The sequence below is a fragment of the Eretmochelys imbricata genome, chromosome 2 (genome assembly GCF_965152235.1).
Source record: "Eretmochelys imbricata isolate rEreImb1 chromosome 2, rEreImb1.hap1, whole genome shotgun sequence".
NCBI classification, from domain to species: Eukaryota; Metazoa; Chordata; order Testudines; family Cheloniidae; genus Eretmochelys; species Eretmochelys imbricata.
The window spans coordinates 73,390,042-73,409,616 of NC_135573.1; the positions used below are offsets into that span (position 1 = coordinate 73,390,042).

The 19,575-nt window shown below is 39.7% G+C and overlaps 1 protein-coding gene across 3 annotated transcripts in view; it reads right to left on the reverse strand.

The window, feature by feature from the left end:
* Positions 1 to 674: 674 nt before the first annotated feature.
* The window catches only part of UBE2V2 (ubiquitin conjugating enzyme E2 V2), a 47,357-nt gene continuing 28,456 nt past the window's right edge, over positions 675 to 19,575 (reverse strand). For all 3 annotated transcript variants that reach the window (XM_077810294.1, XM_077810296.1, XM_077810297.1), the window contains exons 3-4: positions 18,733 to 18,858; positions 675 to 1,549 (exon numbers count right to left, since the gene is read on the reverse strand). In XM_077810294.1, coding sequence (XP_077666420.1) covers positions 1,403 to 1,549; positions 18,733 to 18,858 — 273 coding nt within the window. In that variant the 3' untranslated portion in view covers positions 675 to 1,402. The remainder of the gene's footprint in view (positions 1,550 to 18,732; positions 18,859 to 19,575) is intronic.

Sequence of the window (19,575 nt, forward strand, 5' to 3'; positions counted from 1 at the left end):
TAGACTGACTGTTGAAGGGGCTGAATTCATTCTCACCAATGAGATTGCGCCATTGGCACTTGAAGCATGGAATGCAGATGAATAAATACGGCGTGTCCACACAGTTCTTAACAGTAGTATAAGATGTTTTAATAAAAATTATAAGGCCTGAAGTCTCTCACTTACGTGTAAGCTGGGGTAAGGAGAAAGTGAGACAGAGCAAAAAGGAAACCAGTTTGAAGATTTAAAAAAAGCGGTTAAAGTAAGTGCAGGGGGAAAAAAGGTGACATGGAAAAATAAGGTAGCAGCTGCAGAAGATGGTTCCTAGGATGAAAACACAGAAGCAGGACAGAATTCAGCAGTCCAGTTTGGAAATTGCTCTGGAGTTGCTTAGGCCAAGTGGCCTAGTTAATGTCATTTCTAGAATGAATACTTAAAATAATTTTTTTAATTTTATTTTTTAAAAAGGGTTTTGAACTGCAAGTTTTCCCAAACGAGTGTAACTACAGGTTATGGAATTTGCTCCTCTGCAATAATCCCAATACCTTCAGTTATCAAATAAGATAAGCGTATAGAAATAGTGGTAAAACTAAAAGGTGCATGTAGACCCACTTCTATATTGGTAACTTTTTGCTACCTCCGCAAGGTACTATACATATATTACATTATTATAGAAATGGCACAGCCTCAGAGGATACTTTCCACATTTTATTTACATTTTAAGACTAACTTTAATCTCAATCACATATCCATACACCTATTTCCTTTGTTTGTTTCACTAAAACTTAAATGCATTGTTTATTAGAACAAAGACTGTAAACAAATATTTGCCATGTCCATTACATGTAACACACAGGAGCCGCTTAACAGAATCCATTCCCCCCTTTTATAAATACAGGTATCAAAACAATCCTGAACATACTTTGTGACACCAATAGTAGTCGGCACCCACACCTTAGCAAAATTAAACAAGATGAGCAACAGTATTCACTGTATCTGCTACTTTAAAACAATTTTAACTGCAGCTCTTTTACTAAGCCAGATGGATAAAGCATGCCATTTATAATTTTTCTTCTTGAGAGATTAATTTTCGGAAACACATTAATCCACAGCAATCTGACACTTTCTGTCATGCTTTCATCTTGTAAAACCTGAATTTTAAGCTACTTCAGGCTTATACTTAAATGACAGTGTCTTGATAAGAGAAAAAAAATAAATTGTGCTGCCTTTTTTTCCTCCCATAGTGCCTAAAAACTTACTGGGCGTACATATATTATATATATATTCTTACAAATGTCCAGGTCATGTATACCAGCTGAAATTCTTTTAATGTGTGGGTGGTTTGCATTGTGAGATTTAATCAAGACATTAATATGAGTAGAAGGTTGTTGTTTTAAGACAGAAGTTTGAGAATCAGCTAAAATTAATTGCTGTAAGTTTGTCCTTCTGGAGGTTGTGGAAGCTTCATATTTTCTTTGGACATCATTAGACGTCTTAGCTCTTGAAGTACAACTTTAATGCTATAAGAATTTTGCCATTTTGCTAACACTGGTATGCTCCGTGTATCCACCTGCAAAGAAAGACAGCACAAGTTAAATAAGGACAATATGTTTTTGTACCATAAAATACAAAATTCCTGCAGAATTAGTTTTAGTTTACTTAATAACTTAAGAAATAGTAGCATCTATTGCAATCTCTTCAGCGCTTCCCAACTGTGTTATAAATACATAAAATATTTATAATGAACGCTTAGCACATACTTACATATAAATTCAGATCCTACAGGGAGACCAACACAGCTGGACCCCTGCATAGCATGCTCAACATCATCAACTTCAATGGTGAGGGAGAGGGTGGGCAAAGAAAAAGTCAATCTATGTAGAGCTCATTGCAAAATTGGGGCCATACCTTAAACTAGGGAGGTTTTTAATCCATCATATCAAAAGTTCTTTACTAAATGTTGCAATAAAACATTTAATTTTAACAGATCATATGAAAGTATTACTTGATTACAGCACAACATGCAATATGTGGTTCTCAAAGTTTGCTTAATAAAGAACTGAAAGCCATTTGCTACACAATATTCTATGCTAAATCTTTATACAGGAAAATTTACCTACTATAAATAGCTTTTGACTGCGATTTGTTTTGAATACTTATTGTTATATGGCCCTTCTGATGCCTTTTACTTCTCCCAGTAAATATGACTGGAAACAGTGAAGTAATTTGACTTATAAAGTTCCATATAAGATCAGGACATTTCTCAATTCTGCTTTGTTTCTTATGATAAATATTCTTATGGACCTCTTAAAGCACAGAGTCTTTATTGCATATCACTTGATAGTTTAAAAGTAAACTACAAAGGAAAATGTGTGTGCCCTTTTCCACTCCTTTATGGTATATACAGCATAAAAAATTTTTGTAGGTTAGTTTCACTTTTTAATATTAAAAAAAAAAAAAAGAGAGAGAAAATCAGAAATATCAAGTTCTAGCCATAGCAACTTTACCTCCAGATGAGACCTAGATTGCTTAACTTCGAGCTACCTGGTTTCAGAATACAGAGGATAATGCTGCTTATATTTGCAGGAGCAACTGGGAGATTAAGATTACCAATGATTACTTTCAACATTAAGAAACTAAATACTGAAGGCAAAACAGTGTCAAAAGGAAAGCTACAGTCAGTTGTTTATGCAGTGATTTTTGCACCAATTAAGAAACACCTTTTAAAAAAAAAAGGAAATCTTTTACAGCAAGGTTTGAAAGTTGCATTGGTCAGACCACTATTATAAGTACTAGCTCATTTTTTAAAAAGTATTTGATCTAATGTGTTAGAGATAACTAGAGATGCAATTCTGAGGAGTGAGGTGGAAGCCTATGTGACTGCAAACAGCTTTCACCCATGTTAACATTTGTTTGCAGGTATAAGTACTAAATCAATCCACTATCAGAGGAAATTCAACAGAGAGAAGAAATATACCCCTCCAAAATCCACCTCCCTCCCCCCAAATCTCAGGAGAGACTTTCTGAGCTGCAGAGAAGTAGTTCTGGTGAGGACAGCATCTAGTCTGGACCTCTCTCTCTGAGGCACAAGTGTCCCCCTCTTATACACCCTTCCTCCCTCCAGCCTCCTGAGCTAGATTGAGGAGAGGCCTTCCCTGATTGCTGTTAGGCAGTAGAGAAGCAATGAGCCACTGAGGCCCTGGAGCCCAGTAACATCACAGTTTCGTTTCAAAATTTGAACCCATTCTCCATATCCCACACAATGCAGCATAGGGCCCAAGACACTACCCTCCCCAGGCAAGAATTCCAGAGTGGAAGGAAACTTGCACAGTGGAAAGACCTGGCTGTTCGAGGGAAGTGTACTAAGAACAGAAATAAAACTCAGGCTCACCATGTTTTATGGGCACAGGGTTTGGTTGGGAAGGAGATCAGGAGGGAGAGAAGGGTAGATTTTAAGGAAGAGTAATAAGTTGTGGTTTTACCAGATAGGGAATTTTTATAAATTGGAATTAAAAATGAGTTGCAACAGATGATTGTCAAAGGCTGGGGCAGACTGCAGCTGACTGTGAAAAGAGGAAGATTCCCAATAGAGAAGCAGGAGGGTGACAAGAACCTAGATTTGCTGATTTAAGGGAGGTCAGATAGGCAAGCATGGATAAGGAAACAGTTTAGGTGGGATTTCAGTGGGTTTGAAAAATAATTCTTCATGTAATTGTGAGACAGTGAGCGACAGTTAGATGGGGAATTAAATGATGGGGGTTGGAGAGGCAGTTGCAGATTGTTTCTATCTAAGACAAACAGGAAAACTGTGGAACTAAACAATCCACTAAACAAATTTTCATCATGGGCATTTTGATTGCATGGTATATCCCTTTTCCCCACACTTCATCTGTTTAATCTTCTTTTTTAAGCCGTGTGTAGACTGGGGATTAGCCTCATTTACAGCTATCAGTGACCAGACACTAATGTAGCTTCACTAGCACACCTCTAATATAGTCAGTCAAAGCTACTATTTCCACTGGTAGAGTTTATTACAGTTTCAAGCAAAACTATTTTCACCAGTGCAAATATTGGCTTTCTAGTCTTCACTAGGGATTTTCAGCTAACAGACAAATATCTTCAAGGCAGGGACCGTCTCTTCCTGCACAGCGCCTAGTATATTTTCAGCACTATCACACTACTACTAAAATGACTTAATATTTATTTTAATTCAATCCGCTTTATTTTCGGCAAGCCACCATCTTTTGTTGCATAACACATCTTGCAGGCAGTAAATAAATATTTTGGCTTAGTTTTATTTATATCCTACATTGCAGGCCCTATTTTACATGTAAAGAGATTACACAATCAACCTACTTATGATATACCCCTTTATAAAGTAATCTGAAAAGAGAAGCCTCTCTCATTGGCTCAAACAATGTTGTTAGGAATGCTCAAAACCGAGTACCCACTTTATATTAAAATTGTATTCAGGTATAAGGAGGCAGCATTTCCAGGGAAGTCCGAAGGCTAGTGAAGCTGAAAACTGAGAAATAAAAATAGTTTTGTTCTATCAGTATATCCAATATAAATCTTTAAATAATGACAACAGCAGCAACATTACACACGATCCAAGAATAACCAAGGAATTCTTCTATGATTTTTAAACATCGAACATTTTGCAGCATTCTTCTATAGTTTATTCTGTGTTTATAATGCTTCCAATAGCATAACTTTAAAAAAGTAGCAAACTGCTTAGTCCACTATAAACAGATTCAAAATGATGACTGGACAACAGAGTTTACAGAATTATAGTTGATAAAATCCCAAGTATTTAAAAAGAAGAAACAAACACTTCCAGCTGTAAATGGTATTTAAATAAACAGAAGTGATTGCAAATCCTGTGAGATACCAACAGACTGTTAAAGAATACTCAAAAAAAAAAAACAGACATCCTCAAAAACCATGGGAAAATAAATAGTGTGTCAGAACACAACCTGTGTTTTATCAATCTATGATACACAATAGGCTCTAAAAGGAGAGACCCCACAGCATTAAAAATTATAATTTATTTTATGGCCATGACACCCTCTACAGAGAATAAGTAGTTTTGCCTAGTTCCACTCATATATTTGTGCCAGGTTTTCAAAACTAGATTCCCAAATTCTGTGTACAAATCCAGCAGTTGCATATGCAAACGGATCACTATGAGACTAAGTGCTCATACGCATATTCCGCATAGGTGGCCAACTTTTTGAAAAGGAGCCTATATTGTGAATTGAAGTGCAACTGGAATGAATTTTGCTAACTCTGCTTTTGCATTTTTAAAGTGAGGGTCAATGTGGATAAGTGATCAATCTTGGTCTTTTAAAAATGTATTAGTTTTAGAAATTTGAGGCTCTCCTCCCCCAAAGACAGCTCCTTCTGTTTCCCTCCATTCAGAAATCCCACAACCTGCTATATTGCTACTTGGATCCATGCACTGATTAAGAAAGCCTGTATTACATTTCTGGAAGACGACCTTCCTTGTTAGGAAGCCTCACACCGACAACACAATCTGGCATATGACAGCAACAGGAGGCCTGGGCAGCAAAGATTGCCTGATGATAAAACAGAGTAGACGGATGCCCCAACTCCTCCAATGAATTTTACAGCCTTGAACAACAGGGTGGGGAAGGAGACGAGAGCTGATCTATGGAACAGCCAGTCAGGAGGGTGGGCAGGAGACTGTCACAAGAGGGAACATCTCACAAAGTGGCAACAAGGATTTTTCCTGAGAAGTTATGAGAGATCTAAATGGAATGGAACCTTAGGTCACAAAGTAGAGAGGAAAGATGTGGTCTTCAGATCTGGGCTCACTTCCTGTTTCTGCCAGACTTCCTATGGGATCTTGGGAAAGTCATTTAAATCTTTTAGTTCCTTAGTTTTCCATCAGTAAAACTTCCATAATAATGTCTTTTGTCTGTTTTGCCCATCTTGCTCATAAGCTCTTCAGGGCCGGAGCAGTCACTTAATACATCTATATATAGACCTAACATGAATGAAGCCCTGATTTAGAGCAGATCCTTTAGGAACTACTATAATACAAATAGGTTTCAGAGTAACAGCCGTGTTAGTCTGTATTCGCAAAAAGAAAAGGAGTACTTGTGGCACCTTAGAGACTAACCAATTTATTTGAGCATAAGCTTTCGTGAGCTACAGCTCACTTCATCGGATGCATACTATGGAAAGTGTAGAAGATCTTTTTATATACACACAAAGCATGAAAAAATACCTCCTCCCACCCCACTCTCCTGCTGGTAATAGCTTATCTAAAGTGATCACTCTCCTTACAATGTGTATGATAATCAAGTTGGGCCATTTCCAGCACAAATCCAGGTTCTCACCCCCCCCCCCCCCCCACCACACACACACACACAAACCCACTCTCCTGCTGGTAATAGCTTTTCTTTTTATAATACGAATAGTTACTAAATCAGTGCACACATTTTATATACCCAGGAAAAAATGTTTTTTACCCCCAAAACTATTTAATTTAAAAAAAAATACTATAACATTAAATATTATAATGTTGTATTTGAAGCATGCTAAGCATATCAGAGTCCTAGATTCAAGATTACTTCATTAAGTAAGACTCTTTGTGGTGAATGGAACCACCCACCAGCACAGAAAGGGTTAAGGAGAGCCTTTGGGCCCAGCTAGCCCCACCCAGTTATTCCTGAAGCCAATACCAGGCATGAAGCGGGGAGAAAAGAAGAGAGCCTGTCTCAGTACAGGGTTGACCAGCGAAAAGGCAGGAGCTAGCTAGCTAGCCATCTTCCTGCCTGAAGGGATGGAGCACTGGCCTGCCAGCAATCTCCCCAGCCAAGGGGAAACTATGAAAGAACCCCCAGCAGCGGAGGTAACTGACTGAGCAGAACCCAGAGACGTTGTGGTGCTCACCCTCACCAGCCTGTGGCTACCCTGCCCCCAAAGGAACCTAGGACCAGACCCAACAGGGAACCCTACGGTAGACTGGACTAGAGGAGTCTTGCCTCAAACTGAACAGATTGGTAGGAAGTAGCCCAGGGTAGCAGATTCTGATTCTCCATTGGGAGGGACGCCAACCCCCCCCGGTTCAAGAGTTGACATACACAGGGCCCTGGGCTGGGACCTGGTGGAGAGGGAGAGGTCAGGTCTCCCTACCTGTCCCTGGCAGTAAGAACTGAAACTACTCAGCCCAGCTGAGGGCTGAGAGCCAGGTGATCTAACCACTAGGCCACCCGGCCGCCCAAGACCCTGTTACACTCTTATTAGGGTCCTACCAAATTCACAGTCCATTTTGGTCAATCTTATGGTCATAGGACTTTAAAAATCATAAAATTCATGTTTTCAGCTATTTAAATCTGAAATTTCACAGCGTTGTAATTTTTAGTGGTCCTGACCCATAAAGGAGGGGTTTGTTTGTTGTTTTTTTGGGCAGGGGAGTGTGCACAGTTATTGTTTGTGTGGGGGCGGGAGGGGTGTTGCAGTACTGCTACCCTTATTTCTGTACTGCTGCTAGCAAGGGCATTGCCTTCAGAGCAGCTGGAGCGTGGTGGCTGCTGGCCAGGAGTCCAGTTCTGGAGCAGCAGCGCAGAAGAGCAAGCAGAAGCAGCAGCAGCAACAGCAACACAGAAATATGGATGGCATGGTATATATTGCCACCCTTACTTCTGCGCTGCTGCCTTCAGAACTGGGCAGCCAGAGAGGGGCAGCTGCTGATTGAGGGCCCAGCTCTGCAGGCAGCAGTGCAGAAGTAAGGGTGGCATGGTATGGTATTGCCACCCTTACTTCTGCGCTGCTGCTGTTGGTGAAACACTGCCTTCAGAGCTGGGTGCCTGGCTAACAGCCACCGCTCTCCAGCCACCCAGATCTGAAGGCAGCTCAAAAGTACGGGTAGCAATACTGCAACCCCCCTAAAATAACCTTATGCCCCCACAACTCCCTTTTAGGTCAGAAATTTGAGAAACGCTGGTCTCCCCTGAGACATCTGTACAGCATAGGATAAAAGCACACAAAAGACCAAATTTCACCGGGGCGGGGAGAGATTTCACAGTCTGTGATCCGTTTTTCATGGCTGTGAATTTGGTAGGGCCCTAATTCTTATTTAGGGAAATAATGCATAGATACTCTCCCGTTTTTAGATAAAAGAAAGGATGGATTTTATCTTTCAAAGATGACTGCTGGTGGTAATTTGAATCCCTGGAAAATACAAACAATGAATAAGTCTAATCTAACCTTATCCGTAATTACAATGTATATATAATACAAATGCATATTGTTAAAATAATCTGAATCAGGTGTGTTCTCTCTCAAGACCAACGTTTATTAAACTAGGTTTCAGAAGTGAGCTGTAGCTCACGAAAGCTTATGCTTAAATAAATTGACCAGTCTCTAAGGTGCCAAAAGTACTCCTTTTCTTTTTGCATTTATTAAATTAGGGATTCTAAAACTGGCCTGAGACTTCTTTAAAAAAATAAAAAAAATAAAAAATAAATTAACTAAAAAATTATAACCACTAAATTCATACATATACTTCTACAGTCCACATAACCTGGGGATTTACAAGGATTTTACAAACACCCCTATGACGTTATCCCCATTTTACAGATCTGGAAACTAAGGCAGAGTTTAGTCACTCATCCAAGGGTAGAAAGTGAGTCAGAGGCAAAGCCAGTCAGAGAACTCAGGCCACCATCCGATTCCCAATCCTGTGCTCTAACCTCCAGACCATGCTCTTACCTTAAAACTGAAATGGAGCACTTCTGCTTAGGGTTGTGCCATAAATCAGACAAGATACCAAGGTGATGAGCACACTAAAAATTTGACGGATTACATAAAGAACAGTAATATTTCAGAAACGAATCACTTGTACTGTTTTTGGTTGATAATTCAACCTAATGCCACTTAAGGCTATTTGGTAAGTTAAAAAACAAATCATTTATACACGGAAGCCTTTACAAGGGATTAATTTATAGAGCTGGTTGGAAAAATTCCAACAAAACAGTTTTTCCATCAGAATTTGCCAATTTGTTGAAATTGAAATGTTGTGATGATTCAACGAAGCTCCTCTGGAAACTGGGCAGAGTTCTGTCAGAACCTTGCCTGGTTTCCTACCAGCTTGCCTGCAGGTCCTGGGATCGCAGGGTCCAGGGCTACAAGACAGCCTGTCAGGCACTGCCTCTGAGTAGAAGACCCCAGAACTTCTGGGATAAGTGGCTCTGCAGCAGTACGCCAAATAGACCACCTTGGAATTATGGAACCCAGAATTTAGGGTCCACACTTCAGGGGACCCCAGGGCTTAGGGTCCAGTCTCCCTTTTGCAGAGCATTTCAAAATTTTTGGGTTTTGTTCTGAAACAGAAAAACCAAATTTGAAAATAGCCAAATCCTCCAAGAAACAAAATTACCTTTCTGCACCCAGCTCTATTTTATTTAGATTGGACGCTCCAACTTAAAAATTTGTTATGAACCATATGAAACCAAGATAAATATTCCAAGACAAACAGGAAAGGTATTGTTCTGCATTACCAAACAAGGAAGCTCATTACTTGTTTTAACGAAGGGGAGGATTCTAAAACAACACTGTAAGCATCATACAGTAAAGCTCTTTCAAATGGCACCTTCAAATTGGCTGCTTCCCATACCAACATTTATTCATACATGTGCTTATTATACACCGCACCACAACCTGGGTAAACGGCAATATTTCTGGGTTGCAAATACTGTCCTTTATGGGATAGAAAGGCTCTGAGGCACAGCAAAACTGTTTGCTATGCAAAGGATTATTTTCAAAGGACTCATTTTGAAGGATTTCTGAAATATTATTTACAGTGCTAGTTTAGGCTTAGCAATTAACATATTGTGTTGCTCAATAAAAGAGTTCAAGTAGGTCCAGCACTAGCCTAAGAATTTCAAAACATAATGTCTACATGCCTCCAGTAGAGAAGGTTCAGTGCCTTCCAGCTCTTCTCCACTGTTATATTGTAGTAGTATTACAGCCTTGGAGAAGACTTCTCTATTTTAAATACCCACAATACACATAAGGATGAGTAAGGGGAAAACAAAATGGAAAAAAAACCAATGGTCCTGGATGAAGTCTAAATACTAAGTTGGGTGAACTTGAATGCCTGGTATGAAATGAGGACATTGATATAATAGGCACCACAGAAACTTGGTGGAATGATGATAATCAACGATACACTGTAATACTCTGTCATTCCTGTATACAGTACACCCTCGCTGTAACAAACCCGTCGGGATCCAAGCCATTTGTTTGTTTTAGCAAAAGAGCCCCGACGCCTGGTATGGTGAGGTGGGGGGTGGCTGACAGCTCCTCCAGCAGCGGCAAGGGCTGACAGCCGGGCTGGAGCAGCTACCAGTCCCTGCCGCAGCAGTGCAGCTTGAAGTAAGATCCAGGGACCAGGTTCAATATAGTGAGGGTGTACTGTCCATAGGAATGAGAGTAGGTCATACTTGTGGGAGAGTGGTACTATGTGAAAGAAAGCATAGAGTCAATTATAGTAAAAATCTTCAATGAATCAAACTGTACCATAGAACCTCTATGGATAGAAATTCCATGCTTGAATAATAAAGAGTACAGAAATAGGAATATACTACTGACCACTTGACCAGGATGGTGATGGTCATCATGAAATGCTCCAGGAGATCTGAAGTGCCACAAAAATAGAAAACTCAGTAATAATGAATATCGCCATATTGACTGGGTACATGTCACCTACGGACAGGATGCAGAGATAAAATTTCTAGACACCAGAAATGGTGCAGCTTCTTGGAGCAGCTAGTCCTGGAACCCACGAAGGTACAGGCAATTTTTGATTTACACACAATCCGGTCCAAGAGGTGAATATATCTCAACTGCTCAGTAAGAGCAACTATAATGTTAAATTCAATTACATCTTTGTGGGGTGGATAGGAGAGAAAGGATATCAAAGAAGCCCACCATAGTAACATTTAATTTCAAAAAGGAGAACTACAAAAAAAAAAAAAAGTGAGGGAGCTATTTGAATGGAAATTAAAAGGAACAGTCAAGAGTTTTAAAAACACCATAATAGAGGCACAAATTAAATGTATACCCCAAATAAAAAAAAATAGTAAGAGGACCAAAAAAAATGCCACCATGGCTGAACAACAGAACAACTTAGAGGCAAAAAGCATCCTTTAAAAATTGGAAGTCAAACCCTTCTGAGAAAAATAGAAAGGAACAAACTTTGGCCAGTGAAGTGTAATTAGACAGGCCAAAAATGTATTTGGAGAGCAAGTACCGAAGAAACAAACTAACAGCAGAAAAGTTTTTAATATATATCAGAAGCAGGAAGCCTGCCAAACAACCCATTTGGCCACTGGATGATAAGGGTGCTAAAGAAGCACTCAAGGAAGACACGGCCATTGCGGAGAAGCTAAATTAATTCTTTGCTTCTGTCTTCACTACAGAGGAGATAAGGGAGATTCCCACATCTGAGTCATTCTTTTTAGGTGACAAATCTGAGGAACTGTTCCAAACTGAAGTGTCAATAGAAGAGGTTTGAGAACAGATCAATAAATTAAACAGTAATACAATAGAACCTCAGAGTTATGAACATCCCGGGAATGGCATCTGTAACTCTGAAATGTTTCAGAACTCTGAACAAAACATTATGGTTGTTCTTTCAAAAGTTTACAACTGAACACTGACTTGATATAGCTTTGACACTTTATTATGCAGAAGAAAAATGCTGCTTTCCCTTTATTTTTAGTAGTTTACTTTTAAACACAGTACTGTACTGTATTTGCTTTTGGGGGTGGAGGGTGGAGAGAAGGGGTCTCTGATGCTGCCTGATTGCGTACTTCTGGTTCCAAATGAGGCGTATGGTTGACTGGTCAGTTCGTAACTCTGGTGTACGTAACTGAGGTACTACTGTAAGTTTCCAGGACCAGATGGTGTTCACCCAAGAGTTTTGAAGGAACTCAAATATGAAATTGCAGAACTACTAACTGTGGTATGTAACCTATAACTTAAATTAGCCTCTGTACCAAATGACTGGAAGACAGCTAATGTAATGCCCATTTTTAAAAAAAGGCTCCAGAGGCTATGCTGGCAATTACAGGCCGCGAAACCTAACTTCAGTACCAGGGAAATTGTTTGAAACTATAGTAAAGAACAGAATTATCAGACACAGATGAACATGATATGTAGGGGAAGAGTCAACAGCTTTTGTGAAGGGAAATCATGCCACACCACTTTATTACAATTCTTCAAGGGGATCAAAAAGTCTGTGGACAAGGATGATCCAGTGGATATAGTGTACTTGGACTTTCAGAAAGCCTTTGACAAACTCCTTCATCAAAGGCTCTAAGCAAAGTAAGTTTCAGAGTAGCAGCCGTGTTAGTCTGTATCCGCAAAAGAACAGGAGTACTTGTGGCACCTTAGAGACTAACAACTTTATTAGAGCATAAGCTTTCATGAGCTACAGCTCACTTCATCGGATGCATAGAATGGGATAGACAGATAGACAGACAGACAAGTTGGAAGTTACCATATAAACTGTGAGAGACTAATTAGTTAAAATGAGCTATTATCAGCAGGAGGGAAAAAAAAAAACTTTTGTAGTGATAATCAAGATGGCCCATTTAGACAGTTGACAAGAAGGTGTGAGGATACTTAACGTAAGGAAATAGATTTAATGTGTAATGACCCAGCCACTCCCAGTCTCTATTCAAACCCACGTTAATGGTATCTAGTTTGCATATTAATTCAAGCTCAGCAGTTTCTCACTGGAGTCTGTTTTTGAAGCTTTTTTTTTTTTTTTTACAGACAGCCCCCCAGCCTGAAGCAAATACTCACCAGCAACCACACACCACACAACAAAGACACTAACCCAGGAACCTATCCTTGCAACAAAGCCCGATGCCAACTCTGTCCACATATTTATTCAAGTGACACCATCATAGGACTTAATCACATTAGCCACGCCATCAGGGGCTCGTTCACCTGCACATCTACCAATGTGACATATGCCATCATGTGCAGCAACACCCCTCTGCCATGTACATTGGCCAAACCGGACAGTCTCTATGCAAAAGAATAAATGGACACAAATCTGACATCAGCAATCGTAACATTCAAAAACTGGTAGGAGAACACTTCTGTGGCCACTCAGTAAAAGATTTAAGGGTGGCAATTTTGCAATAGAAAAGCTTCAAAAACAGACTCCAGCGAGAAACTGCTGAGCTTGAATTAATATGCAAACTAGATACCATTAACTTGGGTTTGAATAGAGACTGGGAGTGGCTGGGTCATTACACATATTGAATCTATTTCCTTAAGTATCCTCACACCTTCTTGTCAACTGTCTAAATGGGCCATCTTGATTATCACTACAAGTAGCTCATCTTAACTAATTAGCCTCTCACAGCTTGTATGGTAACTTCCAACTTATTTGTATGTATCTATCTATATGCGGGGGGGGGGGGGGGGGGGGGGGGTGTGTGTGTGTGTGTGTGTGTGTGTGTGTGTGTGTGTGTGTGTGTGTGTGTGTGTGTGCGCGCGCGCGCGCATCTTAGTATATGTTCCATTCTATGCATCCGATGAAGCGAGCTGTAGCTCACGAAAGCTTATGCTCAAATAAATTTGTTAGTCTCTAAGGTGCCACAAGTCCTCCTGTTCTCTAAGCAAAGTAAGGAGTCGGGGATAAGAGCGAAGGTGCGCTCATGGATCAGTAATTGGTTGAAATATAGCAAACATAGGTTAGGAATTATGGCTGTCGATTAATCGCAGTTACTTCACACGATTAACCCAAAAAAAATAATGATTAATCGCAGTTTTAATCGAACTGTTAAACAGTAGAATACCAATTGAAATTTATTAAATATTTTTGGATGTTTTACTACATTTTCAAATATATTGATTTCAATTAAATCACTGAATACGAAGTGTACACTGCTCACTTTATATTACTTTGGATTACAAATATTTGCACTGTAGAAATGATAAAAGAAACTGTATTTTTCAATTCACCTCACACAAGTACTGTAGTGAATTTCTTTATCATGAAACTGCAACTTACAAATATAGATTTTTTTGTTACATAACTGCACTCAAAAACAAAACAATGCAAAACTTTAGAGCCTACAAATCCTACTTCTCGTTCAGCCAATCGTTAAGTCAAACAAGTTTGCTTACATTTACAGGTGATAATGCTGCCCACTTCTTATTTAAAATGTCACCAGAAAATAAGAACAGGCATTCACATGGGACTTTTGTAGCCAGCATTGAGAAGTATTTACGTGCCCGATATACTAAACGTTCATACGCTCCTTCATGCTTCAGCCATCATTCCAGAGGAGATGCTTCCACACTGATGATGCAAAAATAGTATGTTAATAAAATTTGTGACTGAAGTCCTTGGGGGAGAATTGTATGTCTCCAGCTCTATTTTACCCGCATTCTGCCATATATTTCATGTTACAATAGTCTCTGGGAATGACTTAGCACATATTGTTCATTTTAAGAACACTTTCACTTCAGATTTCACAAAACGCAAAGAAGGTACCAATGTGAGATTTCTAAAGATAGCTGCAGCACTTGACCCAAGGTTTAAGAATCTGAAGTGCCTTTCCAAATCTGAGAGGGACGAGGTGTAGAACATGCTTTCAGAAGTCTTAAAAGAGCAATACTCCAATGTGGAAACAACAGAACCTGAACTACCAAAAAGGAAAATCAACCTTGTGGTGGTGGCATCTGATTCAGATAATGAAAATGAACATGTGTCAGTCAGGTTCTGCTCGATAAGAATCCAAAGCAGTGCGGTCATCAGCATGAATGCATGTCCTCTGGAATGGTGGTTGAAGCAGGAAGTGACATATGAATCTTTAGAACAATTGGCTTGTACATATCTTGCAATGCCGGCTACAGTAGTGCCATGCAAAAACCTGTTTTCACTTTCAGGTGACATTGTAAACAATCAGGCAGCATTATCTCCTGCAAATGTAAACAAATTTGTTTGTCTGAGCAATTGGCTGAATAAGAAATAGGACTGAGTGGACTTGTAGGCTCTAAAGTTTTAAATTGTTTTAATTTTTGACCGCAGGTTTTTTTGTACATAATTCTATGTTTGTAAGTTCAACTTTCATGATAAAGAGTTTGCACTACAGTACTTGTATTAGGTAACTTGAAAAATGCTATTTCTTTTGGCTTTTACAGTGCAAATATTTGTAATAAAAAATATAAAGTGAGCACTGTACACTTGTATTCTGTGTTGCAATTGAAATCAATATATTTGAAAATGTAGAAAACATCCAAAAATATTTAAATAAATGGTATTCTATTACTCTTTCTAATCGCTTGACAGCCCGAGCAGGAATAACAGGTCAGTTTTCACAGTGGAGAGTGATAAATAGCGTGGTCTCCCAAGGCTATGTACTGGAACCAGTGCTGTTCTACATATTCATAAGTGATCTGGAAAAGGGGGTAAACAGTGAGGTGTCAAAGTTCGCAGATTATGTAAAATTATTCAAGATAATTAAGTCCAAAGGAGATTGCAAAGAGTTAAAGGGATATCACAAAACTCGGTGACTGGGCAACGAAATGGCACATGAAATTCCAATGTTGATAAATGCAAAGTAATGCACGTTGGAAAACAATCTCAACAACACATACAAAATGATGGGGTCTAAATTAGCTGTTACAACTCAAGAAAGATCTTGGAGTCATTGTGGACAGTTCTCTGAAAACATCTACTCAAGATGCAGCAGCAGTCAAAAAAGGCTAACAATGTTAGGAACCATTAGAAAAGGGAAAGATAATAGAATAGTTAATATAGTCATAAAGTTATGGTATGCCCACACTTTGAATACTATGAGTAGTTCTGGTCACCCCATCTCAAAACAGATATATTAAAATGAGAAAAGGTACTGACAAGGGCAACAAAAATTATTCAGGGTATGGAACAACTTCCATATGAGGAGATTTAAAAAATTGGGGCTGTTCATCTTGGAAAAGAGATGACTAAGTGGGGCTATGAGTAAGGTCTATATGGTTTTCAACCTTTTTTCGTGGCAACCCAGTTGAAGATTGTTGATGCCCGCGACCCAAAGGAGCTGGGGATGAGGGTTTTGGGAGGGGCTCAGGGCTAGGGCAGAGTGTTGGGGTGCAGGGGTGAGGGCTGCAGGGTCGGGCCAGGGATGAGGGGTTTGGGGTGCAGGAGGGGCTCCGGGTTTGGGGAGGGCTCAGGGCTGGGATGCGGGCTGCTCTTGGTCAGCGGCGCAGCAGGGGTGCTAAGGCAGACTTCCTGCCTGTCCTGGCACCACGGACAGCGCTGTGCCCCGGAAGCAACGAGCAGCAAGTCCAGCTCGTAGGCAGAGGCACAGAAGCACCTCCGCGCAGCTCTCGCCCCAGACATCGCCTCCCCCAGCTCCCAGTGGCCAGTTCCCGGCCAATGGGAGAGCAGAGCCGGTGCTCAGGGCGGGGGCAGTGTGCAGAGTCCCATGGCCCTCCCGCCTAGGAGCCAGACTTGCTGCTGGCCGCTTTCAGGATGCAGCGCCGTGTCAGAACAGATAGGGACTAGCCTGCCTTAGCCGGGCAGCACTGCTGACAGGATTTTTAATGGCCCGGTCGGTGGTGCTGACCAGAGCTGTCACGACCCAGGGCCTTACATTCCGCGACCCAGTATTGGGTCATGGCTTGAGGTTGAAAACCACTGGTCTAGAACATCATGAATGGTGTGAAGAAAGTGAATAAGGAAGTGTTTACTTCTTCACATAACACAAGAACTAAGGATCACCCCATGAAATTAAAAGGCAACAGGGTTTAAACAAACAAAAGGAAATACTTCTTCACACAACACACAGTCAGCCTGTGGAACGCATTGCCAGGGGATATTGTGAAGGCCAAAAGTATAACTCAGTTCAAAAAAGAGAATTAGATAAATTAATGGAAGATAGCCATTGATGGACCTATTAGCCACCCATGCTCTGGGAACCCCTAAACCTCTGAGGCCAGAAGATGGGATTGGATAATAGGGGATGGAGCATTCAACAAATTGCCCTATTCTGTTCATTCCCTCTGAAGCACTTGGCAGCAGCCACTGTTGGAAGACAGGATACTGGGCTAGACAGACCATTAGTCTGACCCAGTACTGCCGTTCTTATGTAAGGGAAAATCTCTAGTCCCCAAATAGACTATTAGAGACGAGTTACTATACCTGAAAAAATGACGATCAGGCAGGGCAACCTTCAAGCTTGCTAGTGGGTTCTGTAGTCTACTATTTACAGTCCCACATAGGCCTTACAGCAATTTTGCAGTTCATCAGGAAGACCTCTTAATTTTGTTGTTGTTTGTAATTTGGTTCAACGGTTGAGTTTACTAAACCCAACTCCTATTTAGGCACCAGCCCTGCACAGGCAAGTCATATTGACATCAGTTGCCAATGCAATGGTGCTGGGAACTATCAATGCTAGTCCAGTTGCAGGAGTGTGGTCTTAGTTTGTAAAGACACAGATTATCACTATTCTGTGACCAAGGACAATAAAATGATACTGTCAACAAAGAGAAAAAACACCCTTCTATATGAAAAATTTTCTCCTACAAACACCACCTCTGATAGAAACAGGAAGAAAATATTATTTTTCGTTTTACTCCGATAGCACTTTGCAAAGTCAGTTTCAATGTTTCTCCTGGAGTATCAATTTCTCGGAAGGGGAAGGAACCACCCAGGAAAACATGAATGTACAGAAATTGGAAGAGGGACTCAAGGGCAGATGTAGTATCTGAAACTGTATTTAAAAAATTCTTTTTTTGAAATTGTTCCATTTTCAAGTTGATGGTGTTCCTTTACATGCATCTAAAACTCTAGGTTTAAGATGTTTTCAGACTGCTCCCTTTTCAGTTTAGGCAGGAGTTTATGCAGTGTTTCTTGGATTAGTGACTACATAAAAACGGCATTTTGTTACTCAGCTCTCCTTCCTGTGTGCATTTGGCACATTTGTTTATTGTAAATTAACTAAGTTTTTACGTTTTGAATGCACAAGTGTTGTTGAAGTCTTAACTTGTCTTGGAGAACCTTTTAGTGATGCTGTGAGAGAAGTACAGAACCTAGTTCGGAACCCAGACTGAGTTTTCAGGCCTCCCAGTTAGAAAAAGCAATCACTTCACTTGAAAACCATGCATATTTGATATGGAATTTACTGAGAGGCCCCCAATTTTCAAAACAAAACTGCATGTTAAGTTTGGAACTTCATCTGGAGTCTTAGCTAGCAGATAAGAACATATTTAAAGACTGCAATTTCATTCTCAATACTTCCCAAATTTAAAATGTCAAGAGTAACAAAAAGTAATTTATAATTAGTGCCTTGCATTAGCTCAAAGCACCAGCCAAAACTGTTCAGAGATTTAAATGATCCTTAGTGGTTAAGTAAGGCAGATATCAAAAGTCTTGAGCAGTACAGCATTCCATATTCTTAGGTAAACTCAAGCCTCATTGAAGAGGAATACTGTAAAGGAGCTGCATATAAACTGCTTAAACACAAAGCTTTTTTACTCAACTTAAAAGAACAGCTTCAATTTATACCTGCATATTGTTTGCAAACAAAATCATCACAAATTAAAATCCTTGTTTAAACAAATGATCATTTATAAAGTATAATTTAAATACGAAGGCTCTTTCCCACCCACCCATAACACTCAATGGAATTTTTTACTATAAATAATTGCAGAGTACAGATTAACAAGGAGTTTGATTTTACCATTTTAACTTACCATTCCATTGGAATTATTTATTCCATTCATATTGATTTTAGTTACAAATCTAACTGTTGGAGGTGCTTCTGGATATTTAGGTCCACACTCTACTTTCAGACTGTATATTCTGTTTTCATAGTTTGTCTAAAAAGAAAAACAAAAAGATTAATGCATCTTACTGAAAGTTGTTATTTAAAAAGTACTTTAGAAATACACAAACACAGCAAGATGGGTTAGGGAGAGGAAATATGTAATGGGATGATTTTAACTCTGTTTTTATTATTTTACAGTTGAGGTCTTTGATTACTTTGTGACACGTCAATGCCTCAGTTATCTTGATTAGCTGATCAATATGCAATATTTTTTTAACAAAGATTTAACTACGTTAAAATAATCATTGCGTAAAAAGGCACCTATTATAGGTATCGAAAGCACCACATACAAAAAACAAACAAAAGACATTTTTTTAAAAAACTATACATAGAAAAGAGGACTAACCCACTGGCAAAGCTAAGCCACACATATGCTTCCTCCCCACCCCCGAACTCTGGCACAAGGGCAAACCTAAACCATCGGGCAAACCACCCTTACCAAAAGGTAAATCCTCTAATGCAGCAAAGATCAGGACAGGGGAAGAGGTAGATGAATATAAAACAAAAGGAGAAAAGCCTAGAAACACTCAAGAACAAAGACCAAAATAAATGGAATTTGCAACAAAATCCTGTAGAAGCAGTTAAGTAGTAACTATGGAAGAACTCCAGTAACAAATTCCACAATTTATGGCTTATGAGCAAGAAAGCTCTGCCTGAACAAAGAAAACCAAGCCAACTGCCAAAGAGGACATGATCAAGTACTCATGGC